General features: G+C 31.3%; 1 protein-coding gene across 1 annotated transcript; it reads left to right on the top strand.

The window, feature by feature from the left end:
* On the top strand, positions 1-4895 carry LOC140438615 (uncharacterized). Its single transcript, XM_072528277.1, has 5 exons — positions 1-262; positions 317-503; positions 1505-2183; positions 2841-3024; positions 3076-4895. Exons 1-5 carry the CDS (start codon positions 155-157, stop codon positions 3235-3237), a joined length of 1320 nt encoding a protein of 439 aa, XP_072384378.1. The 5' UTR covers positions 1-154; the 3' UTR covers positions 3238-4895.
* The last annotated feature ends 4844 nt before the right edge of the window (positions 4896-9739 follow it).

The following is a 9739-nucleotide window of genomic DNA, read 5'->3' as shown; positions in this document are numbered from 1 at the left end:
TTCGAAGTGTTCGAACAGCTAGTGACGGCTGTCGTTCAGGTCAGTATTTGTTTTGTATAATTATAATTTTATCAAAGAATATAGACGCTTAATTTTATTTTGTATTTTGTTTTACATAGTATTGTGATTGTGGTTTTATTTGTATTTGTACAAGATGACAAGATATACTGAAAAAGAACAAGTACTAATATTAAAATTGCTGAAATATTTTCAATTGGAAAAGGAAGCTGGACAAACATTACCAATTTCTGCTGTTCTTGAAGTAAGTTGAAAATTACCCTGAAAATAAAGTTGTTTTATTTACTGTTTATTTCAGCGTGTTGCTGAGGCGTTAGAAATTTCTTTGCCAACCATAAGGCGATTAGCAAATGAAGGAATACAGAAAGATTCTGATTATAACAATAAAGTAAGCGAATCAGTAGCCACTAGTTGTGAACCTAACTTGATTTTAAATAAATACCAGCATACCATTAGGACTCGTATATACGGAATGTTTAGTAAAGGTAAGTTAAAATCTCTATGTACATGTATGTGGCTTGGAATAAAAAGGGCTGGTGTCACAACATGTAAACTCCAGTAATCTGCCATTGTTTGTATTTGGCCACATAGGAACCACCTTTGATTGTAGTTTAAAAGCTTATGACTCAATACGTATCAATATACTTATAAAAGTTAATATTGGAATATCCCTATGTTTGAAACAATTTGTATGCTAGAAATATTATAAATAACATAAAATAAAATGGCACTTAATGCTGCTCGTCCACTCATTGTAGAAGAACCATATGATTGTTGTATTTGTGTTTATTAATAGTAATTAAACTATTTATCCTTATTTTATCTATTTACACCTTTATGTTTTGCAAAAGATAAAAACCTAAAAGATACAGACATCTGATTTTTTTAAATGAAACTATCTCATGTCCTTACTATAGAAATGATATTAACCTAAAATCCAGAAAAATGGACATCCGACCTTTTTATTCCAAGTCACAGATAATATATAATTAATAATAATATATGTAGTTAAAATATTTTATCATATTTCTGTTATGTAGAAAGGCAGGAGCAACTAACTTTTCAGATACATTTTTTTTTAAAAATTGTTACTGACAACTAGTTACATAATATATAAAATATATAGAAGTGAAAAGTGATTATAAAAAGAATACTACTGATATAAGTACCAAACTTCTGTGGTAAATTGGTAAACTTACTTACAATATTGTAATAAAGATTTAAGAGTCCTCTTTGCCTTTTTGCTGAAGTTTGTCCATGTACATAATACATTTTAGGAAAATATATAGATATATTTTTATAACTCTTACACTTTAAATTATTCAAATATCCTTACTACGATTTATGAACGGAATACTATTTGTTGCATATACCATTTAAATAGATAAATTCCAAATGTTACAATTAATATGTTACTTTACATTCCAAATATTGTTTCTAGAAGAATCACTATAGTGTCTTATTAATTTTACTTTGTTCGTTTTAGGTGAGCATGTAACTCTCTATACACTAAAACAAAAACTCGAGGAATTGGATGAGGTTAAAATTTCAATGTCTGCACTTCAGCGAGTTTTAAAAGTATTAAAATTCAGATGGGTGAATTGTAATATTTCAAACAGGAAGTATTTAATGGAGCAAACACATGTTACATTAAAGAGACTCCAGTTCTTAAAAGCGTACAAAGAGAATGAAATGGATGGATACCCCTTTAAACCAGTTTTCCTGGATGAGACGTGGATATTTAGTAAAGGAGGATTCCGGAAGAGCTGGCAAGATGGCAGTAGTTATGCAGTCCGAAAGAAGAGTGGAGAAGGTGTACGATACATTGTCCTTCATGCAGGTTCTGAAAATGGGTTTATTAATAACTGTGAACTTATTTTCAAAAGTGGAAGTAAATCTGGTGACTACCATGATTCGATGAATTCAGATAATTTTGAAAAATGGTTTGTGCATCAGCTTTTACCAAACTTAGAAGAACCTTCGTTGATTATAATGGACAATGCATCGTACCATTCAACTTTACTTGAAAAAATTCCAAATGCAAGTTGGACCAAACATTCTTTAATAGAATGGTTGGCAAACCGAAATATCAATTATTCAATGTCTATGATGAAGTTTGAGTTAATGGCTATTGTAAAGAAGCATTTACCAGATAAAATATTTAAGTACGTATAAGAATTTATTTATTAAATGACATTTTTATATATTTTGTTTTACAGTTTGGATAGACTGGCCCTTTAATATGGCCATCATAGAGATTTTTTTATTTATTTCATTGCAAATTCACAATATATTCCACACTAACATTTAGAGTAATAAGTAAATAGTTTGTATTTTGTAGTATGCATGTGCCGGGTACCATTCAGCAATGGCTATCCCTCTCCATACAGTTACTCAAGTAGGTCTTCTGGCCAGATTCGTTTCAATCTTCCAAGGGCTTTCAGATTAAGTCGGTTTCTTTTTGTTTTTATGTGTGTCTTCCATGTCAGTTTCTCATCCAAGTGGAGTCCAAGAAATTTTACCAAAATTTTTACGGGGATTGGGTTGTTATTTATGGTAACTTGAGGTGATCTGCTTCTTCTTGTAGTAAATGTTATTTGAGCGGATTTATCTGTATTAACACTTATTTTCAATTTATATAGCCATCTAGAAAGGATATTCAGGTAGTATTGCAGCTTCTCAGATGCTCTCGTCAGGTTCACGTCTGAGGTTATTATTGCAGTATTATCTGCAAATGTAGCTGTATCATATAGAGATAAAGTATTTAAGTACACATTAGAATTTATTTATTAAATGGCATTTTTATGTATTTTGTTTTACAGGTTAGATAGACTTGCCCATCAATATGGCCATCGGGTCTTAAGACTCCCTCCATACCATTGTCAATTTAATCCGATAGAGAATGTTTGGTCTGATTGCAAAAGGTATTACGATGCGAATATAACTGCTGCTGGCGTTACAAATGAAGCCACAGTTTTAAATATTTGGAAACAATCTTTACAACAGGTAAATTAATTTTTTTTTTAATTCTTAGGTAATAACTTTGCTTAATTTTAGGTTACACCAGAAAAATGGAGGAACTATGTAAAACATGCGGAGAAACTTATTAATGAGTATTGGGAGACTGCCAAAAGAATTGACATAAACCCCATAGTTCCAGTAATTGTCGATTTAAATGAATCGGATTCTGACTATTCAGATGACGATTTTGTTGGCTGATACTCAACCGTTTTTCGTTTGATTCGCCAATTTTGACGTTTGGGTTACATTTATTATGTTCAAAAAAATATTTTTTTTTTTTCAAAACATTTTGAAATATAAGGGCGTCCTGTAATGGGGACATTAGGTATGTGTATGTTATTTTTCAAAACACCATTCAATACACATAGTTTTTTCACCATAGAACATAGAACACTAATGTCATACCATTTCACACACAAAATTTCATTAGTTTTGTCAAATCTATAATCATATGCATTTTTCTTCATTAGCTTTCTCGATTACTGGACATTTTATAGTTCCTGTTGCCTTTACATTTTTTTGTTTCAGATATATCATTAGTTGATATGTCATGAAATGTTTATCGAAAAAATTTCATTTGTAGATGGTTCAGGCAACTATTTCAAAATATCAATTACTATTTTAGCTCCAAGTGGTCTTTTTTAATAGTACCATTTCCTTTTTTCGGCAACAAACGTGAAAACCATAATCATATCCAGTGGAACCAGTTATCACCCAATTCTTATATTCACATCTGACTGGCTTCTCTCTAATTAACTGTTTAGCTAGGTTATGACCAAAATATTTGACCATGGATTTGTCTAAGAAATAACTTTATGGAAACATCCCCACTGGCAGTATTTTTCTATAATTTTATCTGCTAAAAGTCTAATTTTGTACATACAAACTGTAGAATCGCCTATTTTGACATTATCCGCTAGATGAACAAACTTTGTTATTTATAAATACTTGTCTCTGCTCAAAACGTTGTAAACACAGGAAACTCCTAGGTCCTCATCCAATGACCCGATCTAATTTAATTTCTAGATGGTTCAGGCCGGTATTTCAATAGATCAATTACCACTTTAGCTCCAAGTGGTATTTTTTTATTATCTTCAATATCATTCGTTTTTTTTTTTCGCAACAAACGTGAAAACCATAATCATATCCAGTGGAACCAGTTATCACCCAATTCTTATATTCACATCTGACTGGCTTCTCTCTAATTAACTGTTTAGCTAGGTTATGATCAAAATATTTGACCATGGATTTGTCTAAGAAATAACTTTATGGAAACATCCCCACTGGCAGTATTTTTCTATAATTTTATCTGCTAAAAGTCTAATTTTGTACATACAAACTGTAGAATCGCCTATTTTGACATTATCCGCGAGATGAACAAACTTTGTTATTTATAAATACTTATCTCTGCTCAAAACGTTGTAAACACAGGAAACTCCTGAGTCCTCATCCAATGACCTGATCTAATTTAATTTCTAGATGGTTCAGGCCGGTATTTCAATAGATCAATTACCACTTTAGCTCCAAGTGGTATTTTTCTATTATCTTCAATATCATTCGTTTTTTTTTTTCGCAACAAACGTGAAAACCATAATCATATCCAGTGGAACCAGTTATCATCCAATTCTTATATCCAAATCTGACTGGCACCTCTTTAATTAATGTTTTGTTAGGTTATGACCGAAATATTTCACCATGAATTGGTCTAAGGATATATCTTTAAGGAAACTCTCCACTGGCATTATTTTTCTATAATTTTCTATTACACTGATATTCAAATTCTACTTTTCAGTATTTTCAATAAACTATTATTATTACGCATTAGTTAGTAAATAGTTTTTATGATTAGAATTACATTTTATTTATGTAATTAATTTTTAAGTTACCTAATAAATTTTTGAAAACAGTCCTTTTTGTGTTACTTATACTATGGCCAAAAAGCAGTAGTGAGAATAGAAGACATAACATCAGAAGAAATAGAAGTACAAAGAGTTATTCCACAAGGGTGTATACATACACCAGTATTATTTAATATATATACTTGGAAGACATATTAAGTAAGGCAATGGATTAACGAAACGTATACATTAGAATTAATGACATAATCATTAATAACCTGAGATACGATGATGATACAGTTCTTTTAGCCGAATCACATGAAGACCTACAGATACTTCTTAATTAGGTGACCGCAGTAAGCGAAGAAGAATATGGACCATCACTCAACAGAGCAAGAAATATATGATAATAACAAAGACAACTCAGGACATTCGTGAGATATATGTACAGAATCAGCCTATTGAAATAGTAAGAGAATTTAAATACCTAGATACAACTATTAATGAAAACAATGACAGCTCTCAACAAATACGAATCAGAATCAAACAGGTCAGAAGCGCATTTTCAAGAATACAGAGGCTTTTCTGCTGTAGAAACTTAAACCTTAAGGTAAAAATACGACTGCTGAGGTGCAACGTGCTATCCGTATTATAATACGGGATGGAAGCGTGGACACTGAAGAAAATTGAGTGAGGAGACTGAAGACAAAATCCGGAAAAAAGATCCATAGGAAAGAGACGTAACTCATGTAATAACGACTTATTTAGAGCCGCTGTCTCAAAATTAAAAATCGCTGTGATGATTGCTAACTTTCGACGCGCAGACAGCCCTTTGAGAAGAAGAAGATACAAAAATTCAATAAAATTTTGTCGTCAATTTTAAATGTTTCCATATTTATAAATTTAATAAATAATATTGTTTACTTTTTATTTATATACGGGATTAACCCCTGTGGCTAAGTACGATCCTGGCATCTGTCAGATTCTTCAATAATTATATGAAATAATTCTCGACACACCTAATTCATTCTATGACGTCATAATTAATGACGCACTGAAAAGTACCTCTGGGATTATAGACCGTTTCCCTAATTTTTTGACTATGCAGAAGTGCAAGATTGCGAATTACGTTGTTGATAATTTTCTATTGATTCGCTACAATGACCGAAAATACAATGGGCGGATTTAAAAATTTACTCCTGATCTGCCTTGTAAAATACATTAAAAAATAATTGAAATTTGGAAAATGACCTGAGAAATGAGACAGCTAATAATTTAATACATTTGTCAAAAATTTGTTTTAATTTAGAGTACAGATATGTTTTTTTTTTAATTAAAAAGAAATAGGTTCTTCTTTTTTAGTCAACATTTTTTACTCAAATATGAAATAAAGAGAGAAACTCACTATAAAACTGCAATCAAATAGGCTATGGCCACACAAATTTGATAGGTACTCATAGGACTTTTCGTCACAAAATAATGTCAGCCATTTTTTTCGAGCAGACATTTTGTTAACAAACAGGTTAGGTGAGTAATATAAATAGGTAATTAATATTAAGAATACCAAAGAAAGTCTAGTTATTAAAAAAAAATAAAGTGCCACAATTAGCAAATCAATTTTTTAATCGATTATTATTATGATACCTCTACCAACAGCAACAACGAAGCGGTGTTGTTATGGAATATGTAAGACTGATACACGCTTTAATCATTTAAAGACCATACATATATTGTTTTATAAATTTTCTAAAGTCTTTATTTCTTTATAAGCCATGTTATTTCTTTACTAAATAAAAAATATTTATTTAGCTAATAAATATTCCTTTATAAACTAATAAACTTAAATTTGTCATATTAAAAAAACGTGAATTCTGTGTCAGTATTGCCCCAAGTTACGATATTATTTCGAAAGTTTTTTAATTAGATAATTTAATACAGTTTGTGCTTCTTGTATACTTTATACAAATGCAAACCTATGTATTTAATAATAAGAAGATTCAACCGACGGACTAAACTATAGATTAACCTTGGCTTTTTGTTCATACACTATTAATGACCTTAACGAGCATATTTTTAAACACCTTTTTTACTTTACAATAAAAAAAGTTAAGTTCAATGTCTGGAACAATAAGTGGATCTGAATCACTCTCTTAAAACTGTGTATCATTAAATTACTTTTAATTTTTATCATATTTATTTAATAGGTACTTCTAGACTATTAATGACTAACTAAAAAAAAGAGTAAATCGTTTTTATTTTATTATAAAATATTTTCAGAAAAAGTAAGTTTGTAATGACTAAAGGCATAATTATACATATTTTGTATCACGAAACACTTTTTCGACTTTTTAAACAACAATTTTTTTTTGAAAATACAAAGAGCAAAGCAACGTGCTACAAATAAAATGATAATGAGTTAATATAGAGAACGACAAATTAATTTATAATATTGGTGACTGCTGACTCAGTGGGAACGTGTAAAAACCTCGGGTCTCGTTGACTCTGCTGATACTGCATGTGCAGGGATACTTATCGACTCTGGTAGTTGGAACTTGAAACCTCATACCCTGGGAATCGTCGTTATAAGTAACCTTGGTTAGTACAATGCATAAAACAGCTCCCTTGGTTGGTACAATGCATAGAACAGCTCCCCCTTTTAAAAGAAAGTTGGTACGTGGCAGCAACTTTTATACTGTCTGTTTGTTGGCATTTAGTTGGATCTGCTCTTCTTCGTTTATGGAGTCGCTTAGGTGGATACTGGGTCTTCGTCTTGGTAGGATTTTCTTCCATTTTCTGACAAAGGCTGTCTCTGAGTGTCTTGCTGGAGAAGGCTATCATTGTCATTGTTATTGCCAATTCCCATCTTGCATCTTCTCTTCTCTTGGATTTGCATTAAAATGTGATGTAAAGAACAATAAGAGTCACAATGGCGACTATTGTTAAGATCATGAACCAGCTGAGATGTTTGTTGACGAATGGTTCATTGATTACTTTGTCGAGTTCTTCAGAATACTGATTGAGTTTGTGATGGGATATCTAGAGGTCTTCAGTATTGATCTTGCTAAGCTTCAGTGGTTTTAAGTCGGGAAGATGGATCTTATCTGGGAAGTGATTGTAGTGAACATTGTCATGGACGTCGATCAATTTTTGGGAATATACTCTTGTACGACCAATAAAGGCATTATTCATGGGCTGTAGTTTAAACACATGGTTGGTGTGGATGATCTCCGATTTGAGGTCTCTGGACTCGTATTCAATGGTAATAGGCAGTGGGTCAGAAACTATTATGAGCCAAAGGTCGTGTTGATTTTCTGGACGTTGTTATCTTTGGCCAACACTACTTTGGCAAAGTCTGGCACGATCTGGGAAGGCGCTCTTGTCGCAGCAGGAGTTTGGCTTCGCATATAACATCGCTGTTAATGGGGTACAGATCTTGATCCGATCTCGCAAGCTTTTGCATGACTCAAGACTAGGTGTAACAATGAATCATCGTTTAGTGCAATGTATTTATGTTCTGAAGCTATTTTCTTGTGGCATTTTAAATTAATTACTATTTAAATGGGAATAAGCCACAATTAAAGGTTAAAATACAACAAAAAAACAAAATTTGTTTAATTTACAATGTTTGTATTTTGAGAACGATTTCCGAAGTGGAAATTGAAACGTCAATAAACGTATTTTAACCTTTAATTGTGGCGTATTCCCATTTAAATAGTAATTAATGTATTTATGTGTTGTTGTTAATATTAAATGAAGACCTGTTCGATTAAACAGTATTGGTATTGGATAGGGACGATATAAAGTATATTATTCTCCACCAGTTAAAGGAATATTTAAGATAAACACAATTCTTGTGTCTAGTTGATAGTCTTGTAATTCGATAATATCAAAATATTGATCTATATTCGAAGTATATATTGATAATGGAAGATTATTTTTTTGTTTTGATTTTAATATATGCCTAAGCAATTCAATTAAATCAAACGGAATGATAATTGAGCTATGTAATATTTTATATCGGTAGTTTATTAAGATGTAAGCTATTTGATTCCGTACTATTTGACTTCATTGTCCAGCTTGAGGAGATTTGCACATGTACAAATGCCTTTCTGGCGTCGTCGATAAGTTGAAACGAAGTATTTGTAATGACGAAGTTATTTTCTTAAAAAAATTCGATTAGACGTTCACGTCTTTGATTTCTCGCTCACAAGCCAAAGTTTCCTGTGGTGTTTTACGTTACCTTCTGTCCAATTTTAGCGTAAAAGTCTCCCATAACTATTTTTGTTTAGTGTTTCTTTATTTTTTTTTAGCACCTTTTTATTTAATGGTGGAATTTTTCAATTTTCTGCTCATCTGTGTCAGCAGTGGAAGCGCAAACTTAGATTATATTTATATTTACAGATTTGGCATTTAGCTGTATTAAGATTACTCTGTCTGATATCGGGATGAATGCATAAATATTGATTTTCAGAAAAACAAACGGCAATTAGTATCTACACAATAGGACAAACATGAAGAATGTCCTGAATGAGAGAGAGTGTATAACATAGATTGCTGGATACAAAATATGAGAGCTCTTACCTATAATATAAAAATGTCTTAAACACTAACGGTTCAAAAAACTATCCAAAGGTACAAAACGATTTATTAAAGAGAAAAAGAGAGAAAAACAAATAGCATAAATAAAGTCAGTACAAATATGTACATAAAAACTAAACAAAATTCCTTCTACTAAATACTACTTACTAGTTAACAAGTATTTCAAAACATCTATGTGCGAGTTATTGTCCATTAAAGTCACTATCACGAAGATCCTGTTAAGAGATGTGGAGATGTGGCAACCATGTGTCAAAGGCTACCCA

The sequence above is a fragment of the Diabrotica undecimpunctata genome, chromosome 1 (assembly GCF_040954645.1).
Source record: "Diabrotica undecimpunctata isolate CICGRU chromosome 1, icDiaUnde3, whole genome shotgun sequence".
Classification (NCBI taxonomy): domain Eukaryota; kingdom Metazoa; phylum Arthropoda; class Insecta; order Coleoptera; family Chrysomelidae; genus Diabrotica; species Diabrotica undecimpunctata.
The sequence above is the reverse complement of the archived record's forward strand: the minus strand, read 5'-3'. Positions and strand labels throughout refer to the sequence as shown.